The sequence below is a fragment of the Pectinophora gossypiella genome, chromosome 7 (assembly GCF_024362695.1).
Source record: "Pectinophora gossypiella chromosome 7, ilPecGoss1.1, whole genome shotgun sequence".
Classification (NCBI taxonomy): Eukaryota; Metazoa; Arthropoda; class Insecta; order Lepidoptera; family Gelechiidae; genus Pectinophora; species Pectinophora gossypiella.
In genome coordinates, this window is record NC_065410.1 from 9,507,775 (window position 1) to 9,530,895 (window position 23,121).

The following is a 23,121-nucleotide window of genomic DNA, read 5'->3' on the forward strand; positions in this document are numbered from 1 at the left end:
GGTGTATAGTATATGTATACACCCACTCCTTGCCAACTACTATCTAATAAAAGGATTTGTATAGGTGTATTGATGAAGATGTTGGATGCAATTAACTTATATTTCCATATTATAGTAAGAATTGGGAACAATATTATATTTGTAGTATGTTCTAATTGATTACATTTCTTTGATCCACTCGCAGGGCTTTTTTGACTATACTATTACACATTACAAATAGTCTAGTCCAATAAGGCCCCGCAAGCTTGTATTTATACAAAATAAATGGATTTATTTATTACAAGTTAAAGATAGATGGATAAACTACTTTATTAAGCACAATGGACACAAGATTAGAAAAAATGTATCTACTTGAGAGATAGGTTGGTTAATGAGAGGGGTGTAATGAAACAAATTATGTAATAACACAAAATAAATAAATATGCATAATGAAAATAGTTTATTTGATGTCAATAAAGAAAGGTTTGTTTAGATGTTGTATTATTGAATAACAAATCTGCCACTTTTGATTACACCACACTGACTTCATAATTTACATTTCAAGGACCACACAAGTCCGCTTAATGAACTTAAACATATTAAAATTAAGGAGATGTTCCTTTTCCCTTCTCAAAGTGCTGTTGTTCCAAATATGGTTATCTTGGCTAGTAGTCTAGCACTAACACTCCCATTGGATGCATCATAAATGTAATGCTCATATCTCCATCACAAACCTGAAAATTAAAATATTTTTAGTGACTCAATCATAAGAATCAAAACAAATGTAGCTAGTTAAAGGCATGATTCTTACCAACATAACATGCAATGAATGGTAATACTTGCTATTGAAGAAGGCCTCTTCCCACTTGTGAGGTTGGATAATGGCAATTTGTGTGCCATGGATGCATCCAAGTACTCCAAGAAATCCAAATTTGTCATTAAAACCTCTGGAGACTTCTATATGCTCAGTTTTTGTCCGAGGAAACTTGATATATTATCTCACGATTGCAGGCTGATTGAGGGCAATTGTCACTGTAATTATAACATACAGATATTATATTGGATTCATGTAATGTTGTAGTATAACTTTAATTATCAAAATATAAGGTAAAATATAACATAATATAGTAACCACCTACCTTAAAGTCGATTGCACAGTTGTAGAGCATTGGACCTTCAGATATGGTCCTAAGTCATGATACAAAGTCCGATATGCATCTTTTGATAATCTAAAATTACCAATGTAGCTACTCTCTGAAACAAAACAAAATAGATAAGTATGAAATGATCAAAAATGGCTTCTAGTAAGTTCAGCAACTTTTCCTCTGTAAACATTGAGCCACTTGTCAGAAATAATGTTATAAATAGATGTACCTGTGAGAAGTATATACCGGCTTTTCTCTCGAAGTATCCTGCAATCGATTTGCTCAAGATTCTGAAGACATTTTCTTCCGCAGCAGCCCATAAAACAACTATCTCCATGACACTGTATTTAGGTATTTAAACACGAAAATCCACGCCGATATCAATTTTATATTGATTAAGATGTTCCTAAAATTTGTCGCCCACCGTAAATAGCTCCTAATATTGGTGAAAAACAGTGAAAATAAGAAATTAAAATTGATCACGGTTACTGAAAAGTGCCCGGCTTCAACTGACACTTCCAATGGGAATCGGCTTCAGACGCCGAACTTCGATTTTTTACGCGGTAGCGATTTTAGTGTCAAAAGTACTGAAATCATTCGTTCAATCGGCTTGCCGAACTTCATGTGACGTCACGAATCGGGGATCGCCATCTTGGCTGCTTACGCGGTACGACAGAATCAAATCGATGTTCGATTTGCTCCAATCTGAATCGGCTTCGTCTTAGCCGGTAGCCCCCCTGCACCTGCCCACCTCATTAGGGATCACGGGCGTAAATTTAGGCACATTTGTATGCACATGTAGGCATTTATAAATACAGGAATTGCCGACTGGTGAGTGAGACAATTACACACATATATCCCTATCCCTATGGGGTGAACATGCAGCTCCACATAGTATATGTCCGACTGATGGGCGTAAGTCTCCTCTCAATCAACCGTAGGGACCTATGGAGTTTGAATTTTACGGACAATCGAATGATTCAACTTGCAATGTCCTAGCCAAACAAAGGACACACAAAATGATTTCGAAAATGTCATCGGGAATCGAACCCGGCCCTCCAATCGTGAATGTAATCGTGAGCCCAACGCTCTAATAACCCACATCCACTCCTGATATTAGTTACAAGATACGGTGACAAAACGAGGAATGGTGGTAGGAGATACTTCGCGCCTACGTTATTGAAAACCCATGAATCACGTTTATCTAATTATTGTATCTATTACACTTTCAGATTCGGCCGATTACTTCTGCTGCTCCCGTCGCTCCGTGCTGTGCGCGCGCGCTCCATAGAGTTGCTGCTTTTCCGCGACACAGTGGGTGACGTGTCAGTGGCCACATTGCTTCACGACATGTACCGCATGCAGCCGGCGCCCGCGCCGCCCTTTGCCTCGTCAGCCGTGCCTCCGCCGCCTGTCTCAGAATCTTGCGCTTCGCCTTAACCACTGCTGCAATAGTCGAAAATCTAAATCGAGCGTATATTCGCTTCAATTCGAATATATTCAAGTACCTATTACCAAGAGTACCTAAATTTTAAAGTTTAATTACTGAACCACACAGACGTGGCTCCGGGAGCGTTCTGCGCCGGGATATTTTGTAACATCGGCGAGACGCGGCTACGTGTTTTCATAAATACGTATCAAAACTCCCGCTCTCCGGTCCGCAGCCCTCGTAGTACCGTCTCTTTGTGTATTTTAGTACAGCTTAAGCGCCACGTTCAAAACGAGTTGTTAAATACCTGATATTTTGAATTTGCACCGGAACATATAAGTATTATAAAATTAGATTACCTACTCATGGCTGCCTTTGTTATGCCATAATGTGTCCCAAATCTAAAGGAGTACCTTAGCTCTCGGTACACGTAGCGCTAATAGGTAGCTACAACGTATACCTACTGCTAGGCAGATTCTAGTTAACCATTTTACGTCTTTCAAAACAATTCAGGAACAGTTATGTAAAAGATACGGTGAGGGATAACTACGTGATAGTCTTAGCTACATTGGATGGGTATCCGCTGTTTCTTCGACCACGTAATACTGAATGTTAGCTTTATTTGAACTAGTAGTTTGCAGACGATATCAACCCTCATATCAGTACTATTATTTTGACGTCATTTTAAGAAACTAAAAGCAAACTAAGGTAGGTAGTTTCCCCAAATATTACTAAATAATAACTAACATAAACCATCTAGTCAAAAATATATCTAGCCTCAATCTAGTCATATTATATGTATAGTTATAATTAAATGTATAAAAAAATTGTAAAATAGCATTTATTTCAATTATATTAAGCATAAATATAGGGACAACAATTACTACATGATTTTAATGACATTAAAATTTATAAAAAGTCAGTATAAAACATATCCTTCATATCGAAATATTACAGAAATCAGTGTAAATAGGAGAGAATGAATATCTTGTCATGTTAGATTAGTATTTAATGTTAATTGTATAATGTATATATCATAGTTCATTGGTTGTACTTAAAGAATCTGAGATAATTAAAACTCTGAATTATAGTATAAGCACATTTTATTTGCTCCGCCAAATAAATGCACATTTACTATGATGACAAAACACTCATAATAATACTCTTATGTAAACAAAAATCCTGTAATGTTCCAGCATGTTTGTACATTATTTACATCACTCAGTCATGTTTACTTTGCCCATGGATCGAATGGCTTCTACTGTGGACAAGTCTACAGAGTCGTCTTCTTCTACTTGTGCTTGGGGTAAGGGCTGCGGTTGTTCCACAACTTTCTTGGGCTCTGTCCGGGGGAAATCAAGTTTAGGCCAGGCGCCTGGCTCAGCTTTCTTGAGTTTTATTTCCACCTTTGTTGACAGCATAGAAGCACTGCTGCTTTCTATAGATATTACCTGCGGTACAACAACATACACCTTAGACATGTATTTTATCCAGAAAACACTGTGACTGTTAATAACATTATTATTTTTTTGTATTTTTCATTTGGACCTACTCTTTTACAAATATGTACAAATATAGTTTATTACACCAAAATAAAAGAAAATAGTTACAAAAGAGACTTAATTAGGTACATGGAAAATAGCGGGCTTATCGCTTAAAGCAATGTCTTCCAGACAACCATAAGGCCCAGACATGACATGATTTTTAAAATAGATACACTAATCAGTAACAATAACACAACAAATCACTAACATACTTTTTAAGTAACTTGTTAATCAATTTATGAACCCAGTTGTTTGAAATGTTGTTTTTTAAGTTTTATACAATATACAGGACTACTTTTACTCTAAATTTATAAGCAAGTTATACTTACTCCTCGAAGTTCAAGATCCAGCTCAAACACGGAGTCACCTTCCTCACGGAAAACTAGTCTTGTGTTAAGTCGGATTGGGTTTAGTTTGACAAAACTCATTGTGGGGTCATATTTCTTTGCATACACGCTGACAATAACATGCTCTGGAGTCTGGTGCCAGTCCCAGCGACATTTCACTGTTCCAGCTGGCGAACCCTGTGAAGATAGTCATTTAAACATCACTTCTTGCATCAACTCTTTAACTTCGAAAAGTGTTATGACTAAAGCAGAAACTACTATAGATTCCTGAGAATATCATTAGAAATTACAGGCTTGTCATAAAAAGGAGGTAAAAACTTAAAAGTTAAAATTGGGTTGTGTCCTAGGTCAAAGATACTTTTTCTTTTTTCTATTTAATTTATTTTTGAATTTTAATTATGAAAATTGCAATAATTCGTAAGACATTTGTGCACACAGTGTGCTTTTTCATAAAAATTCCATAGTAATTTCGCATTTTGACGTTTAGTACAAAGTAACTAATTTATTTTTACTTATTTTTTTTTTGAAGGAAAGAGAGAGAGTAAAAAGTAACTGTTTTGACTAGTTGGAAACTAACCTTAGCTTATTCTGACATCAAAAGTAATAAAAAAACTAATAAAATAGCCATTCTAGCAAAATAATAAAAAAAACATGATCTATAGGTATTGTTATTTGAATTAAGATTAGTAAGCAACTATATAATTTACAATAGACTAAAACCACATTCTAGATAGATAGTATTTACTGACCTCTTTAGTCCACTTGTGTGTACCAGTAGTACAGCCAGGCTGACTGAGGAATGTGTTGAAGTCCGTGGTCCTCTTCTGGCAGCATGACCAGAACTTCAGCCCTTCATGGAACACGGGGTAGCCAGAATGGTAAGTACACACAGAGCCATTAGTTTGTGGCCCTTCATAGCTTGCATTGCAGCCCCCATTCTTACATGATGTGCCAATTGCAATGTTCCTGAAAAAATTATATCAACATTTGTAAAATGAGACACACATAGGCTAAATATTTTTGACCATATACATAACAAGAGATTTCCTTGTGAGTTTTCCTGTTTTTTTGCTTATGAGGAGTAATATCAATAACATAAAAATGTAATAATCTAATACATATACTCAACATACCCATCATCTGCTGTAGTAGCTTTCTGTGGCGTGTTCTGAACCAGTTCTTTCAATGAATCTGCAATACGACACTCAAGGGTAGTTAGGGGAGAATGAAATGGTGGTCTTGGCAACTTAGGGGCTACTGGCGCCCTCACTTCAATCACCTCTTTCTTGTCCAATTCTTTATCCAATTGTTTCTTTTCCGGTTCTGGGGGTTTCTGGAATGTAAAAAAAGATTGAGTCGTTTACTTCTTTGCTACTGTGCTAAAATTATCAGTAAATATTTTTTTTTCAGTTTCTGAGCTATATCACTTACCACATTTGAATGCTTGGACATGGTACATCCTTTAATGTTGAGGAATTCAGTAAAATCCGTACTTTTTTTGTTGCAACATGACCAGCCTTTATAGGCATCATGAAATACCGGAGACCCAGGGTGGTGACAGCATTCATCTAAAAATAAAATAAATATATATTTTTAGGCAAAGTAAACACCTTGCCATCCAACAGATGCGTGAATAGTTGTATGTGATGCGAATATACGTATAAAAATATTCTAGAAATAAGGGGAAGCTAGGAATGTATCTAGAATATTCTTACCCTTATCGTTCTTATTTGGGTCAAACATTTGACCGCAACCACGATTGTAGCATTGCACCAAATACTTATTCTCAGGCATATTTAATGTAATAAAGCTTACTGAAATGCAAAAAAGCTATACAAATCGAGCACCCAAAAAACAAACTATTCTATTCTTCACTAGGTATACGATACGATCTTTGCCGCACGCACGCACGACGACGAACGAAACGAACGAAAAACTGACACTGACAGTAATTGACTGACAATTATTGACAGTGACAGGTGGTTTAGGTCTAATACACACTTGTAATAGGTACCTTATCAATAATAATATGGTGAATGTCGTCTTTTAGTAGCTTGGTCGTAGATTGAAGGTAGATAGTCAAAACCCAGCCGTACGTGTACACCTGCACGAATCGAATTCGTACGACGAAAATGCATCCAAAGTGAAACCGGCCTAGTTAATGTGAACAGTTGCAGGCTTGGATTAGAAGTCTGTCGAAGACGTTGGATTTATAATAGCAAAGCATGTATGACAAATTGACGAAGAATTGTTTCCGGTTCATGTTTCGGAGAATAAAAGACATAAAAATACCAAAAAATATCGAAGAATATTGGCAAAGCAATGGCAAAGTGTGGACGACCCTTTAGTAATTTTTTTTTCGTGGTTTACATATTCGAAATATTGAGCCATCGACCCGTATCTTGTTTTCAAGTTTCATGTTTAGCGCCAACAAATAGTAAGAAAGAAAAAGTGCTATACAAATTCATTACCTTTTATAATATCACTTTCATACAATTTTCAAGTCGTCGTCCTCACAAAACATCATTTGATTTCAGATTTGTGTGTGGGCGTACAAAATTATGTGGAAATTTAATTTTATCGATAAATTGTAGCAAACAGAAGAATCATTTTGAAATAGAACAATAATTATATGTTCTGAATATGTAATACAACAATGAAGTGTCCATTTTATCCGTAAATTGGACAGAGATGATCATGTGTATCGTCAATGTATAATAAACATTTTATCCAAGATGTTTATTCTTAGTGCAAAACAATGTGAAGTGCCAGCTTTTCGCGTTTTTGTTTCGTAAATGATGACATTGAATGTGGTGTGAATGTTGTGCTAGTGCCACGCGTTAATAATGAATCTGATGCGCAAATTGCGTGGGGCGAGCTCGTCGGCGTCCTCGGAGGCTGGCGACTCCCCCTCGTCCTCGCCCCACGTGCAGCTTGGGCTCATGCACCTCAAGAAGCTGTTCGCGGAATACACGCATCCGCCGCAGCAGCTCACAGACGCCGAGAAAGATGACAAACTTTACAACATGCTCCCTTTATTTTGCAAGGTATTTCAGATATAATTGTCATTTATGTTCACTGTAATGAATTACGCCAATGTTTTTTTAATATCATAAGTTCAAGATGATAGTATTTTTCAGTTTTACATAGTAACTTGTAGTTAATTTTGAGATAAATATTTACTAAAAAAATTGTAAAATATATAAGTAGGTATATAAATTTTACTGTAATTTTTTAGGTATTTGGTACGAGTCCATCAAGTGAGATGAATGAGAAGTTCTGGGACATTCTTTCGTTTTGTCAACAAGTTTCAAAGCTTATGGTGTCAGAGATAAGAAAGCGTGCCAGCAATCAGAGCACAGAGGCAGCTAGTTGTGCAATAGCCAAGTTTCTGGAGATTGAGAACTCTGAGGAATCAAGTAATGGCTGGATGTTATTGTCTACACTAAATCTCCTGGCAGCTGGTGACCAGTCTTTGATACAGGTAAGATGGTTGTGAGCTTCAAATTTGTTAGACAGTTTCTAAATTATTCTGAAATACCTTTTTTACAGGTTTATATTTTTATGACCTTTTTTATCATGACATAAACTATTGTAACACTTGTTCACAAAAACCAGTTCAAGGTATGCCTATAATGTGCTATGTAATTTGGTGATTTGGTTTGTAGGTCATGACCACTGCATCCATACCATCAACATTGGTTAAGTGCCTGTACCTTTTCTTTGACCTTCCTGAGATACCTGAAGCCACTGCTGATGTACAAGATGGTATAAGTGAATTCACACCAAGAGAGAGGAGGATATTGTTGCAGAAGATATTTGTACAGGTGATTCTGTTATTAAATAAGGGCGTTTTACCTACCATTAAAACGCAGATTATATCCGGAGCCTTATTCGAAGCCTTGTAGACATATTTTGAGATAGCATTCCTGTTTCACGACTGTGGCAACACCTTGATACACGTAGTTTCCGCCCCTACCCGCCGTTTACCCCCACCATGTTCACCAGGCAGGTAAGGGTTTAGCTATGATGTGTCTTCATTGCGGGCTCAAAATATAATTTTAATTAAATATATAAAATACATATTATATAAGATAAAATTTTCTCCCACCAGGCAGGTCTTGAAGCAAGGCTTCGAATAAGGCTCCGGATATAATCTGCGTTTTAATGGTAGGTAAAACGCCCTTATTATATCCTCCGCCGTTATTCGAAGCCTTGTAGACATATTTTGAGACACTGTTTGTTATCGCCTGGTGAACTAAACGCCAATGTGACATAATAATATTAATTTTGATTATATTATATTAATGTTTTTTATATTAATAAGTAATAAATATACATAAAGTATGAATACAAAACTACAATATAGAATTATAGGTTTACGTATAAGAAAATTATATATAGTAAAGAATACTCAAACAAAAACTTCAAATAGCTTCAAATAATGAACTAATGGAATGATGTACTGCCCGTCCACGTGTCCCACCTTGAATCTCTTTTCTGTAAAATCTTTTAAAAGTGTTTCCAGACCTCCAATTTGCTCTGGACATGATGACGTCCAAAGATTCATTATCCAACCAACTGCGGGAGGCTACAGCAGATCGAACACTACCTGGCGTCGCGTCTATACCAGCTTCTTTAAGAATAGACTTTACCCAACCTGCTATAATAGTTCTACTGGCCGGCCTTTCTATTCCACAAGCAGTAACAAATAAGCTTTCAGTCGAACATGCCAGACGTCTCTGTTTTCCTAACTCAATCAGTCTAGTTACCCAAGCGACTGGATCAAGATTAGGATATTGCTGATTGCTTAAAAGCTTCCAACCTGATTGAATATATGATTCAGAATCAGTTTTCGACCCGAACTTCGGCCCGAACACCACGCTATCTCTGGATATAATACAGGCATCCGGGGCTACACTCAATAACGTTAAATCATGGATTCTACGACCCGAACAAAGTAGTAACAAGATTGCACATCTGCGAGACACTTCAAAGAGATTGTCATTGTTAATCGTACTGTTTAATAACCAGTTTTCTAACACTTGAGAGTCCCATACATTTTTTGAATTTTGTTTAGGTTTTTGCAAAGAAATAGATTTTAAGATTTGCTTTACAAGAATATTTGAACTAAGACGTGTCTCGTTAGTCGCGTTACATAATTGAGAAACAACCGATTTATGCAACAATATACTTTTATGGGACAACTTTTCTTTTAGATGCAAATCCGCTAAGAATTTAGCTAAATCACTCCCCGATGGGTTGGTAACACAAACATCTGATACAGCGCACCATTGAACCCACCTTCGCCATGCAGGTCGATACGTATTTATCGTGGAAGCTCTCCACCCTCTTGATAAAAGCAGTTTTTGCGCATCAGACCACGAAGTTACAGCTTCCGACCACCCCCACATTTCCATACCTCCAGCGCTAGATCCTGGATCTTGGGAGGAGGACGGCCGGTCGAGGTATCCACCAGTACCTTCTCCAGTCTGTGAATTGTAAAAGGTGGTGCTATTGCCCGCGCCTTGAGGTCCGCTCTCCAGAATGACTGAGGCCACCTTGGGGCAACGATTAGATAAATCCCTACAGCTCGATTTAAATGCATCAGCACTCGGGGGATCAAATTCGGGGGAGGAAAGACCCATGCTATGTTGAACGACCACTCGAGGGAAAAGGCATTGTGTGCCCAAGCTGACGAGTCCCGCTGATCCAACGTTACGTACCTTGGAACAATGTGAGCTGTCTTCGAAGCAAACAGATCCACTTCCGGAGTGCCCCATTTTGCGACTACTACTTGCGTTACTTCTGGTAGCAGGTGCCATTCGGAAATTGTTGACTGACGAGACAGCCGATCGGCAATCGTGTTGTACTTCCCGGGGATGTGATACGGTAGAACATGAATGTGATGTTTGTAAAGAATCTGAAAAATATGATAAGTCAGGTCCATTAACCGTTTCGATTTGTTCCCTCCTTCGTTTTTCAGGTGAGCCACTACTGCTTTGTTGTCCGACTGTAACAGAAGAGATGAATGACTCAGAGAATGACCGTAACCTGACAAACATTTCAGTATAGTCAACATTTCTTTGTGGTTCGAGTGAAGACGCCCTTCTTCTGCTGTCCAATCCCCGCATAGAAGCTGACCGTTGAGTTCTGCCCCCCAGCCCGTCATCGAAGCGTCTGTTGTAAGAAAATTCATCTTCTGAGGAGGATGAAGGTCTGTCGTTTCCGTGCAATGTAACGTCCACCACTTCAACTCTGTTAGAGTTTGAGGAAGTAAAGGGTAACTGATACCTTCTGGAAGACGAAGAAGGACATTGACGTGGCGAAGCAAGTGACGAAAATTGAGACGACCTAGCGGCACAACTAGCCGAGCAAAGTTCAAAAGACCTACAATCCTTTGGAGCTCCTTCAGAGTCGCCGCCTTGTGCAGTAAGAGGCTGGTAGCAACGTCCCTTATCTTTTGAATTTTCGTCTCTGGAAGAAACTTTCGATTCTGCCAAGGATCCCATTGCAAGCCCAAATATTCTATTGATCTCTGAGGAGTAAGAATCGATTTGTCGAAGTTGACTTCCCAACCTAAACTCTGCAACGTTCGAGTTACCAAATCTCTCTGGTCTAGAAGAAGAGATTTGCTCTGCGAGACTATGAGGTAGTCGTCTAGAAATACCACTACTCGAATACCCTTTTCTCGAAAAATCTCGGCTGTCCAATTTGTCAGCGACGCAAATACCTTTGGTGCTGTGGCTAGCCCGAAAGGTAAACAGGTCATCTGTAGTAGCTGACCTTTGTATAACAGACGTAGAAAGCAGCGATGTGATTCCGCTATCGGGACGTGGTAATATGCCTGCGTCAAATCTAATTTTATCATCCAGTCTTTTGGTTGCAAAAAATCTGGAATTCGATTGACAGAGATCAGTCGAAATTTGCTCACCTTCAGGTACTCGTTTAATCTTTTTAAATTGAAAATCGGCCGAAAAGACCCGTCGTGTTTGGGGATTAAAAACATATTGGATATAAAACTTGGGGTCCCGGGGGCTATCTCGAGAACCCGTTGTTCCAAAAGGCTGTGTATTATACGATCCATCTCCGGCGACGGAGGAGTCTGAAATCGGTTGATTAAGTCTGCCACCGACACCAGAGGTGGTTTGCTTTGAAAGGGGATTCGGTAACCTGATATTATATTTAACAGAGTTTCTGAAGCTCCCATAGTACGCCAAATTGGAACACAATCCTCTAAACATCCCCCCCGAAACCCCGTGTGGAAGTCAGAATTTCCTTTGGTTATTGGCAAATCTGGGGCGCAAGTTACATGTTTGTCCGGTTCTAGAGAAGCGCGGACCTTGTTGTTTTTGACTGGGCTGTGCCTGTTGAGTCCCTGTCCAACGTGGCCGGAACGCGGGACGAAAGGACTGCTCACTCATGTTAGTAGTATAAGCAGGGAAAAACTGTCTAATTATGCCCTGATGGGGCGCAAATCTATAATTCATAGACGGTGCCCAGGAGCGAGCCGTCATTTGTTGGCCGCTGGAGCTAGGTACTTGCGTAGCCTGAGCTCCCGGCAGTATTCTTTTATCAGTAAAATTTGGTTTTTGAGCAATAAAAACTTTACTAATACCTCCAGAATTTTTAATAGAATTGGTAAAAGCTTCTTTGTCAAAAAGATGTTCATGTGATGGGGGTATTTTGTTAATTATTGTTTTTTGAAACTTGTCCTTTACATTTGTCAACAATAAATCGCGTCTTTGTTCTATTAAATCGGCACGGCGCCCACAAACCATTTGTAAACAATCATGAGAAATTTTTTGATAGTTGCCTGAAAATATTTCTTGAATTTTCTCTAATAAGGAACTTGCATCGACTAGGTCGGTGCCAGAAAACCACTCTAATAGTTGAGAAAAGCCCTGTTGCATTGCCTCATTTTGCATAATTAGACCATGTGTCAATGCAGCCATAAATCTTTCCGCCGAATTAAGACTACCCGGGCGGTCGAATGATTTAATTTCGTCGTTAACCTCCAATTCAACAAAGCCAGGCTGAGAGTTGTAAGATTTCAAAGTATCATAGTACCTAACATTTTTCCAATCAGTAGATTGAAAATGTTGCAAGGACTGAAGCAAACTCAAATGTTCTGAGGATGTACCAGGGACCTTCGGATCTTTCAGATTAGTAACGAGCTCTAGGCCGAAAATATTATCTTTCTCCTTCGAAGACACCTGTCCGACAGGCACAGATGGGTCCACTTCATTATCAGCCTGATACATATGAGAATAGTAAATAAAATTTTGCAATTCACTTACTTGTTGGGTAAGGCGTTCAATTGCCTTACCTTCTTCGGTTTTCCGCCGCTTAGAGCCTGCATCCTTAGAGGCTCGCTTCCTCTTCCTTTCCGAGACACGTGGACGGGATTCCGGCTCTTCCGATTGCTCAGAAGTGCCGGAATAACTTGACGAACTATCACTATCCGCCATTTAGAACAAAATATAATACTAAAAAATTTAAATAAGAATATATATAATGAAACTACGTAATATTATATATAACAACCGAACACTAGCAGCGTTTCCTTTAAGACAGGTGTGCACAGCGCGAATTCAAAAACGCCAATGCAGACACATCATAGCTAAACCCTTACCTGCCTGGTGAACATGGTGGGGGTAAACGGCGGGTAGGGGCGGAAACTACGTGTATCAAGGTGTTGCCACAGTCGTGAAACAGGAATGCTATCTCAAAATATGTCTACAAGGCTTCGAATAACGGCGGAGGATATAATAACATAACATAAATAGAAAAAAAAAATGTGTACAAGTATTCCTATGCTGCCCAATCCCACATTATTATGTAATATTAAATATCTCCTATTCTTTAAGGCTGCCTATTATACTCCTTATTGTACTCTTTCTATTTTCCTTTGTTTTGTATTTCATGTTTGTGCAATAAAGTATTTGCTATGTTGTTTATGTTATGTTAAATAGTTTATTTTTATTTATTTATAGCCTTTTTCAGACATAAAAGTTACATTTTAAAGATTTTCTACGATCTACAATAACCAATCTGTGTGCCTTCGGGCAAGGGCCTTCCCATTTCTCTCCATTATTTTTTGTTATCCACGAATCTGGTCCAGGTTTCCAGCCATTGACATTATTTTGTTTCAAATAGTTTATTATTGGTGGATTATTTGGGTTATTTACGCTATTGAGCACATCAGCATTATAGAGCTGAGTTGTAGATCTTGTAAATTAGTGTATAAACGTTCTGTTTACATTTATTTCTGCTCTCATATAATTAACACTTCACTTGCAGAGTTACATGTTAGGTTCGTGACTGTCCAATTTGCATGATAAAAGAAGATTTACAGTGTATGTTACTTAGTTTAATAGATAATAATATATTATCATATATGCAAGAATCACAAAACATAAAGCAGCTTAATAAATTTCTTCTTTAAGGTACTGTTCAGAATGGATCTTCCCATTATTTTAATAGGCATTTTTTCCCTAACTCACTGAAATGACACACATTTTTGTATAGCCATTACATGTATGTATGCAGGTCCTTGTTAGGCTATGCAGCCATCCCTTCCCTTGTGAGGAGCTGGCTAGGAAGGATGACTTGAGCCTCCTCTTCTCCGCAATCACATCCTGGTGTGCCCCTCACAACATCATGTGGAGAAAGTCTGCAGCTGAAGTCTTGATGACTCTTTCTAGGCATGGACTTACACAGTCTGTTGTTCAATATATACATAGTAAGTATTATTTACATAAGGTTCAAACACTTTTTTGTTGAGATATATAAAATTGCACCAAGCCCTTAGCTTCGTCATTTATAATGCGTATGGTCAAGGAGTGGACTGTACTTCCGCCATCGATGTTCCCTTCAACTTACAACTTTAGTTCAATTGACTATGGCTGAATAGGCACCTTCTGTGTAAGGTCATTACACCATCGACACATTTTTGACCTCTAAAAGGAGAAATCGTGTCAAACCCATTTGACTTAAAGAAAAAAAAGATTCTGTATTGTAGGCATGTTGCATAATGAGAAGAAGTATACTTTATCTAATGTACGGTCACGAGCATTAATATGTGTACACTTTGGTACCATGTCACATTAACTTTTTTGACAAATTGAACTATAAGTCTCACTAAATGTCAAATATGTTAGTGCAACAGAGTCCTAAAGTGGGTACATTATATTGCTCATGACTGTACATAATGGATGTATTAGAGGATATACCCAGACTATCATTAGTATGCATATGAGTGGGTGTTGGATATAATAAATAATAAATCTGTTGGTTTTTTATTATTCCATGCATACATCAATAGTAAATACGCAATAATTCAAGCTATGACGCCGTCAAATACATAAACAGATTGAAATTAGCAATTGGTTTACATACGCCGTGATGATGTTATGTTTGTAATCACTGAGCATTATCTGCTCAGTGAATCATAGTGTCATCATAATAAGAGGAGATAAACCTAGTACTCTCGGAAGGCTACGAAAATTAGTAGCTCTACATGAACTAGATGAGACTGCAATCATGCATTATATTATAAATCAAACAGAATTATGCACTTTAGCAACATTGTTTGTGTCCAATTTAAGTTGATCCCTTATGTTAAGATTATGGGGGATTGTTCAACTTAATTTGGCACCAAGAATGCTGTTTACATTTTAGGTCTTTTTTATGCCACAATTCCATAATAAATATTTTTTATTTTCAGATAAAGGATGTGTTGCATTATGTATAGAAAATATGCAAAGAGTACCAGAATTGACACCATTAGAGGTATAATACAATCATACTGTTTTATGTGTACATAATGTGGAAGTTTATAGATTTTGACTGTGTTATTATGTTTTTCAGGTGGTGGAAATGTTTGTAGCAGTATTCTGTTTCTTAAAAGACTCGAGTGATGTTAGTCAATTATTGTTAGACGATTTTCGGTCTTGTCAGGGGTACTTGTTTCTATCAGAGTTCCTTCTCAAGTAAGTAAACTCAAATCCCATCTGTTTGTTTATAGTTTACATTATTGCATGTGCATGTAAGTTGTGTAACTTTCATTTGTAGTTAATTTTATTTTGTTTACATTTTATGTTCCGACAGGCACGAAAGCAAAGATGTGCCCGATTATTTGACATCTGGGTAAGCACTGTTGTTTTCACTATTCTGTAGGAGTTGTAGTTAATGCACTAGCTAGCTGTCACATTTTAATTTCATGTTTTGTAATGTGTGTTGTGAACTTGTGACTGATGTTATTACGAGTTTCCTTTTGAATGTATAGAAGATGGATGACTTATAACTATGTCTACTGAGAAATACTCTCATAAGACTTATAATAATTTAAAGATTTTATCTATCTCGGTAAAAGACAAATACTGATTTATCTTGTGCAGTTCTACGTTTCTTTATTTATCATACTATATGATAAGAGAATATTTCTATCTCTTGCAGCTTCGATATTAAATTATACGAAGATTTACAAGCTTGAACATTAGACACTACAATGTATGATTCACGCAAAATACACATAGGTATTATGTAATTTTGTTGATTCTATGATATGGCATACCTACCTATCTTACGCCCTCCTTGAATTTGGAATCCTCTTCTTAGATATTTTTTCTCTATCTTAGATATTTTGGATACAAAATTTTAAATTTGGAATCCTCACCAGGCTAGAGGAGGAACGAGTGAGCGGCACGGAAGCGAGGGCGGCACTTCGCAACTTAGTCTTGATGGTGTCATCCCTCTGCGCGTGCGGTTTCTCGGAGCTGCGGCCCACACGCGCCAACACCGAGCTGTTCCAGCTGCAGGGCTTCGTGCTGCCACAGCCCTCTGCCACGGGGCAGGCTGTGCGCAATGTACAGGCTTTCCAGGTGAGTTTGATAAATTTAAACTTACTACACGTACGTATAGATTTGTCGTTTACTTAAATAATTCAAATCCTATTTTTTTTTCTATTTTTTAAGGTAGCTTTTAAGTGATCATGCCAGCCTCATAGCTGCTTTCGCGTACCTATCATTTAGGCAAAGGATTGGTTACCCTGATAATATAAACTAAAAGTCGCAATATGATACTGGCTTTGCCAACCAGCAATTGACTTCTCCTTTGCCAAGGGAAATCCTATCACAAGAGCTAAAACACCCTTCTTCCACCGATCGTTCGAGCGACCGTTTACTTTGATGCATTACCACGAGTTGACGACCGGTCAAAACGATCTATTTTTCGTACGTGGACCCTTGAGAAGTGTATAATTGATAATAATAGCTACAATATTATGGTGTAACTGCACCATACCAAGGCTAGGTAAAGTTAATGTTGACGAAAGAAAAATAAAACTAGATACTTGTCGGTGATTTTTATACAGAGACAAAACCACGAGCTTACCGGCCTGTATATCAATCAATCATTGACGATGATCAATCTTTTCTATATGTATGAAGCTTTCATGAACTTTATTAGTTTTCTATAATAATGGCGTAATCCACAGGTGTTACAATCAGTATTCATGAAGTCCAACTCTCCAGCGTTATGCTGCACCATCCTCGACGCGATATCGAGCGTTTACCATGCAGATAACGCTAACTACTTCATACTAGAAAACCAAAACACTCTCAGTCAGTTTTCTGAAAGGATACACACGAAGAATGGGGAAATACAAGAGAAATTCTTCGAGTTATTAGAGTTCATAGTGTTCCAGCTGAATTTTGTGCCGTGCAAAGAACTGATATCGCTGTCTCTGCTACTGAAGGCCAACAGATCAAGAAGCTGTAGCATTCTCTGCATGAAAACATTGTTAAATATATTGAAGTAAGTATCCTTGCTTTCACCTTTTGCTCTAGGTTTAAGCAACTGTTAGACAAGTATACGTTGCGACTCATATTGCAAAAAATGTTCGTTGATTATTGATTACTATTTCAGACATAATGCAATTTTCAAAGACGTATACCGGGAAGTGGGCATGCTGGAAGTGTTCGTAACCTGTCTGTCACGATACGCGGCCTTTCTCAAAGACAAACAAATTTTAGAAGAAGAAAAGAGTAAGAAGGAGTCTGGTGACGTAGCCGAAGTCAAAGCTCCGGAGAGAAGAAAAAGGAACTCCAGACAAGAGTCTTTGATAAAGGACCCGAATTTAGATGCCGAAGAGGAGGAACTGGGGGCGTTAGTCATGGAAGGGTTGACAGCTCTGTTGAACGGCAACGCGAACAACTGCAATGTGTTTAGGGACTGTGGCGGCGCGAAATGCGTGCATGGAATGGTTGTGCATGAATCTTGTAGGAGTAAAGCTTTAGGTAAGACTATTGAGAGATGCCTAATTATCACATACATTATACATCTTTGATGATTGAACTTGACTGGTTGATGATTACCCAATAGCACTGTGAATCAGAACGCCATAAATAATATTTTATTTTGATATTTATTTACCAATCACTCCATTTTTCCAGGTGTAGTAAGAGAGCTAATAGTAAGTGGATCTGGGGAAGAAGACATGTCGGCGTTGCTGTGTGGTATGCACACGGCGCCAAATGACGCTTTACGACTCAAACTTCACATACTGAAGGCCTTGCTGGCTTGTTTACGAGATTCTCATAGAACTAGGACTATTTTTAGAAAGGTAGGCTTTTGATTTTCGTAATTTAATATACATTTTGGATATTTGCAACATAACCCTGTTGATCCCATCACATTGATGGTTATCCTATCACCATTTAGTAAACCTAAACCAATAATTTGATAGATGAATTATAAGCCTGTCTAAATTATTAAAAACAAACGCAATTTCTATTGAACAGTGATAGCCTCGTTCGTTCATATTAATTTATGACGTCATAACTTAGTAGTTTGAAATTCAAATTCAAAAATATCTTTATTCAGTAGGCAACATAGCTACAATTTTTTACATAGCGTCTCATCCGCCTAAACCACTGCAACTTCTCACAACCTGTAAATCCGGGGAAAGGAAGTTGCTAGAAAAACCTCTGTACAGGGCCTGAGACATTCTTTAAAAAAAGTTTGTTATATAATATAGTCTATATAGGCAGCCTAATATCAGTTCCCAGATAGTTAATCACATTCATTCAGTCTTCTAAATAATCACTAACCTTCTATAAACCTTTTCACAAAGTTGCTGTTTTTTAGAAAGGTAAATTCTGAATGTCAATAGGAATCTTATTGTAATAACATTGCCCCCTGAAAAGATTTAGTGATTTTATGCAGGCAACTGACATGTAAAGCAAGTTTATTTTTATAATAATGTGTCGGTTACAATTTTTTTCCAAATAATCCTATATGTGTTTTTACATAAATTCCTTAGACAATTCTTGATCTTGGCGTTTAACTACGTAAGGTAGGCATCTAACGCCTTGACACGTTGCATTTCTCGTATCCAGGTGTCAGGTTTCGTGTACGTGACGAGCGTGTTGATATCCCTGGAGGGCAAGTTGGCAGGCGATCAGTTGATGGAGCGAGACATGCTGCAGCTGATACACATTGTCTTCTACACCATTAGTACTGCTATGCGGTTCGAACCTGCCAACGCTAAGTTTTTTCATCATGAGGTCAGTTCCGTGTTGATCTATTTTTTGAATAAACAAAGCAGCCCATTAGATAGGCAGGACAGGTTGCTTTAAAGCATTGTGGGAGTTCATATTTGAGGTTTTGTAATCTCAAGATTTATAATAACATTATTCTAGTCTGCCCATTAGCGCTATGTCGCGCCTGTCGGTAGTTGCGCTGCGCGCTGCATTCTCTCTATCGAGAGCATTGTTTAAATTCCTCTTGTCTCTTTTTTTCTCTTCCCTCGCACTTATGTTATCAACCAAGGCGCGGTTCAGTGCTCGCGGTCAGAATATAGCCTTTTGTGTTTGCTACTCAACATACAGTATCAACGTAGACAGAATATTTTACCCAATATAACTTTTTACAGATATGTATGACGACTTTATGTGATACAATCCGACGGCTAGGCTGCTTCTCTGCAGACATTGAATTGCAAAATGATGTCGAAGCCGGCGACACAGAACTATATGAAGTATTCCACGATGTTTTCACCGGAAATATTTTGGAGATGACGTAAGTATTTCACAAAGGCATCTAAACGCAGATGAAGAAATGGGTCTTTACCATTGGAAGCCATTTATTCTGCATGAACACAGAGTATGAATCAGTTATTTGAGGACCACTATTCCCAAATTTATTGCCCACTGTGCTACAATCTAATTAAACGTTATCAAAAATAGGCTTAAAAATCAAGCTCATGTGAAAACCCCTTTCTAGTTTTATATGCCAGTTTTGTCTTTATATTATTTTATACAGTTTTCCTGAGAAAGTGCCAGTGGTTTTTGTGCACGCGTGCATAGTACTGCGACTACTGTACGACGTAGCCCTCGATTCGTTCGACAAGCCCACTTTCTGCGGATCTCTAAACGTCAAGTCACCGAGTTTGACGCGCCAGAGTTCTGCAATCAATGAGGTAGGTGAAACGTGATTTTTATAGGTTTTAATCACTCTTTGTAATGCTGGAAGTGTCTTCTAGATATAATCTGTTTTTTGTACGTCTTCATATATTTTCTGCAAAAATAATGATAAAACTTAAAACATTTCTGATGCTGACGTATTTTGTCTCTAAACCGGAGTAAGACGTTAAACGTAGACGTCGCGTGCTGGTACTGGTTATACCACGGATAGTATTTCTCGGAGTTATTTAATCATAGTGACTTTTTTTTATAAAATTAAATGACTTTGGAGGTTCTTTCATTATGAACTCGAGGCAGCAGGGATGCCTTATTAAGTAATGAGGTGTTTGTTCACTTGTGCCTTTATATACATAGTCGGCGCGATCGTTCCATCCATGCTACATTTATGTGCAGTCAAAGCCAGCGGGTCGCGCGCCGCCATTGAACCTATCAATGGGCGCAAGCTCGGGCGAGGCGTGGGTGGTGCACGCGGGCGTGGTCATGGTGCTGGCGCGGCTGCTGCCCGCGCTGCCGCGGCCCCAGCACCACGACGCGCATGCGCGTGCCTTGAGGGACTACCTCGCGCATGTGCTCAAGAGTCTTGTTAGAAGGTATGTATTGTCCAAATTGGACTGTATACACGCATACTGTATGCGTGTATTTATATCGCACTAGCTGAAATTTCAAACATAAATGTTATTGCTTTCATCAAACATTTTCGAGTTATATTTTACGTATATCGTATTTGTAATTTCGACATTTTACTGAGAGCGGAAATGTGTCGTAATTGCCATTGCCATTGCAATCACGACGAGGGATATAGTGATAGAGCGTCTTGTCAAGCTCTTGCATGTTGTGATTGGTCGATTCTGCACGTTTTCGTGCAGACTCCTTTTTGCTTCAGTGGAAACGCGCTGTAACTAGCGGCTGGCGCGCGGTATCGCCCTTGTCTAAAGCAGCAAGCAATCTGACGTATTTGTAACGTGTGTTTATTATGTTACCCAGTGAACGCAACCAGCAAGTGATGTGCGGCGCGGGGCTGGCGGGCGGCGTGCTGCGCGTGTGCGGCGCGGCGCTGCGCGGGGAGCGGCACCCGCTGCACGCGCCCGCCATGTACATGCTGGAGCGCCTCGCCGCGCACGCGCTGCGGCCCAGCGAGCTGAGGTGCCACATATACCACACGCCAGACACTTCATACAAAAAGCCTTGTTTTGCACAGACATTCAGAATGGAAATGAATAGGTGCACCCTCATGATTAAACACTAAAGTAACACCGAGCGGGTGTAAGGTAAACCTAGCTCAGCCGCTGGTGGGAAGCGGAGAGTTGCCGTTCTACTATACGTAGTATTATTCCTTATGCCACGACTATACTTCCAGTGACGCTAGGGAGATGAATGGTTCTTGTGTAAGGTGTCTAAAGCGGAGAAGAATAAATGACAGTTTTGGAAGAAACCCATCCTTAGCGAACTTTTTTTAATAAGATATATTTTTACAGGGAATTCCTCAGGATGGGCAACCCCCTGAACTGCGTGGCTCCGGAGCCGGGCGCGGTGTGTAAGCCGGGCGGGCCGGTGCCTCTCACCAGGATCAAGACTCTGGTCTCTATGACCACTCCTAGAGATTACAGGTAACTTGGGCCACTTAAATACAGTTGATTCTAGAGACTACTGTTGAATCACTCACTTCAGTTGTTTACGCGACCGTATCCTCGTCGTAGTTAGCAGATGTCCCCGGCGTGATTGTACGCCCGTCCGGAATGGGCGAAGCTACAAGTCTTCAATAAGATTACCCACAACGGCTCTTGTTATATCAATCAATAATTATTTAATGCAGATATAACATATATTCGTGTATTCGTTTATTTGTGTTGATATTCCTACGAAGGTAGATATGATGAACCAAATGGTGACAGGTTCACGATACCTGGGTTCAGGCTTATGTCCACTATCTAAAGTACTTCACTTTTTGAAAGGACATTGCGACGATGTCGCATTCCTAACTTGTATATGATAAAATCAGAATATTACTGACTCTACTTACTGATGTAAGTATGTAGTCGTTACATAAGCCATCTGACACCAGGGTTGATGGGGTTGGTAATCCACCTCATAACCCACACGATAAGAAGAAGAATATTACAGCTTCAAGCGGAATGACAAATAGTATAGAACTTGGTTGTTCTCTGACTCCTTTTTCACGAAATATTGATAGCATGTTATCACTTTATCAGGTCCCAAAACTCGTGCACGCTCCCCCCGTTCGTGGAGTTCGACATGTCCGCGGAGGGTTTCGGCTGCCTCTACCTGCCGAGCATCGCGCCGCAATCGGCCAACCTGAACGCACTAGGTACTCAAGACAATGCTACACTTGGCGGCATTGGATCAGGTATAGACAACGACAAGTCCGGTTATAGCTTGGAACACCCCGTAGTAGTTCGAAACTGCTCCACATTAACTGTCAACGACACGCTTGTTTATGGACCTTCAGCCGTGTGTATGTCTTGTGTGTGTGTGCTTTTTAATCCGTTCATTAACATCATCAATCTTGGACACGGGTATGATATTTCACGTTACTTCATTCAAAGAACAACTCTAGCGACCTCCACCAGGGTGCATCGCAATTTGAGCGGTAACGAAACAATTGACGATATGTATATATAGGTTTACTTTACAGACAACCTAGATATACTTTTTACGTGTCTTGAAGCATTAAATAATGAGTTATAATGTTAGCAACCGTCGAACTTTTACATACATGTGGTAACCTTACCCTAATATCGTAGATCAATTCGATATTGCACCGTGGAGAAGGTTGCTTTGTTTTGAGTATCACTTAATGTACATTTTCCCGCCAGGTGATCGTGTGTTTCCTCCGCAAACGGGTCTGACTTACTCGACGTGGATATGCGTCGAGAAGTACTCCGACCCGCGTACGGACCCTCACTGCGTGCGCCTGCTCACCCTTGTACGGAACCTCAGCAACACTCGCGATGAACACCTCGTCTGCCTGACAGTCGTCTTATCCGCAAGGGATAAGGCCATCATCGTGTCTACACAGGAGACTCTAGTACCACACAGTGAGTAACGATGTTGTAACCTTTACTGACTAAGAAAAATATTCCCTGGGGTAACATTCTTAAAACGTTTGTACCGGTGGTTGTCTTGTCTTCTTGAAAAGGCATAGTCTAATCTTTCCTCATTCCACTAATT

General features: G+C 39.1%; 3 protein-coding genes and 1 long non-coding RNA gene across 9 annotated transcripts in view; 2 read left to right on the forward strand and 2 right to left on the reverse strand.

Moving 5' to 3' along the window:
* Positions 1-1,254, reverse strand: LOC126368118 (uncharacterized). The gene is made up of 3 exons (XR_007566543.1): positions 1,119-1,254; positions 791-1,011; positions 1-713 (listed from the first exon to the last, which is right to left on the reverse strand). It is a non-coding gene; the product is annotated as an uncharacterized LOC126368118 (long non-coding RNA).
* LOC126368312 (protein dissatisfaction) overlaps positions 1-2,564 on the forward strand; it is a 37,820-nt gene extending 35,256 nt beyond the window's left edge. The window contains exon 10 of the mRNA XM_050012219.1: positions 2,357-2,564. Coding sequence (XP_049868176.1) covers positions 2,357-2,564 — 208 coding nt within the window. The remainder of the gene's footprint in view (positions 1-2,356) is intronic.
* Positions 2,565-3,638: 1,074 nt separating this feature from the next.
* Positions 3,639-6,381, reverse strand: LOC126368064 (cysteine and histidine-rich domain-containing protein morgana). The gene is made up of 6 exons (XM_050011940.1): positions 6,160-6,381; positions 5,876-6,012; positions 5,578-5,777; positions 5,194-5,410; positions 4,427-4,621; positions 3,639-4,004 (listed from the first exon to the last, which is right to left on the reverse strand). Exons 1-6 carry the CDS (start codon positions 6,236-6,238, stop codon positions 3,771-3,773), a joined length of 1,062 nt encoding a protein of 353 aa, XP_049867897.1. The 5' UTR covers positions 6,239-6,381; the 3' UTR covers positions 3,639-3,770.
* Positions 6,382-6,963: 582 nt separating this feature from the next.
* Positions 6,964-23,121, forward strand: part of LOC126367979 (WD repeat and FYVE domain-containing protein 3) — a 52,944-nt gene continuing 36,786 nt past the window's right edge. For 3 of the 6 annotated variants that reach the window (XM_050011754.1, XM_050011758.1, XM_050011755.1), the window contains exons 1-19: positions 6,964-7,491; positions 7,683-7,928; positions 8,113-8,271; positions 13,997-14,189; positions 15,174-15,238; positions 15,317-15,438; positions 15,557-15,595; positions 16,128-16,329; positions 16,944-17,263; positions 17,375-17,745; positions 17,902-18,071; positions 18,847-19,014; positions 19,383-19,528; positions 19,772-19,928; positions 20,326-20,522; positions 20,917-21,075; positions 21,408-21,539; positions 22,143-22,297; positions 22,767-22,988. In XM_050011754.1, the coding sequence (XP_049867711.1) occupies positions 7,291-7,491; positions 7,683-7,928; positions 8,113-8,271; positions 13,997-14,189; positions 15,174-15,238; positions 15,317-15,438; positions 15,557-15,595; positions 16,128-16,329; positions 16,944-17,263; positions 17,375-17,745; positions 17,902-18,071; positions 18,847-19,014; positions 19,383-19,528; positions 19,772-19,928; positions 20,326-20,522; positions 20,917-21,075; positions 21,408-21,539; positions 22,143-22,297; positions 22,767-22,988 (3,424 nt within the window). In that variant the 5' untranslated portion in view covers positions 6,964-7,290. The remainder of the gene's footprint in view (positions 7,492-7,682; positions 7,929-8,112; positions 8,272-13,996; positions 14,190-15,173; positions 15,239-15,316; positions 15,439-15,556; positions 15,596-16,127; positions 16,330-16,943; positions 17,264-17,374; positions 17,746-17,901; positions 18,072-18,846; positions 19,015-19,382; positions 19,529-19,771; positions 19,929-20,325; positions 20,523-20,916; positions 21,076-21,407; positions 21,540-22,142; positions 22,298-22,766; positions 22,989-23,121) is intronic. The other 3 variants (XM_050011756.1, XM_050011759.1, XM_050011757.1) reach the window with 2 other exon arrangements.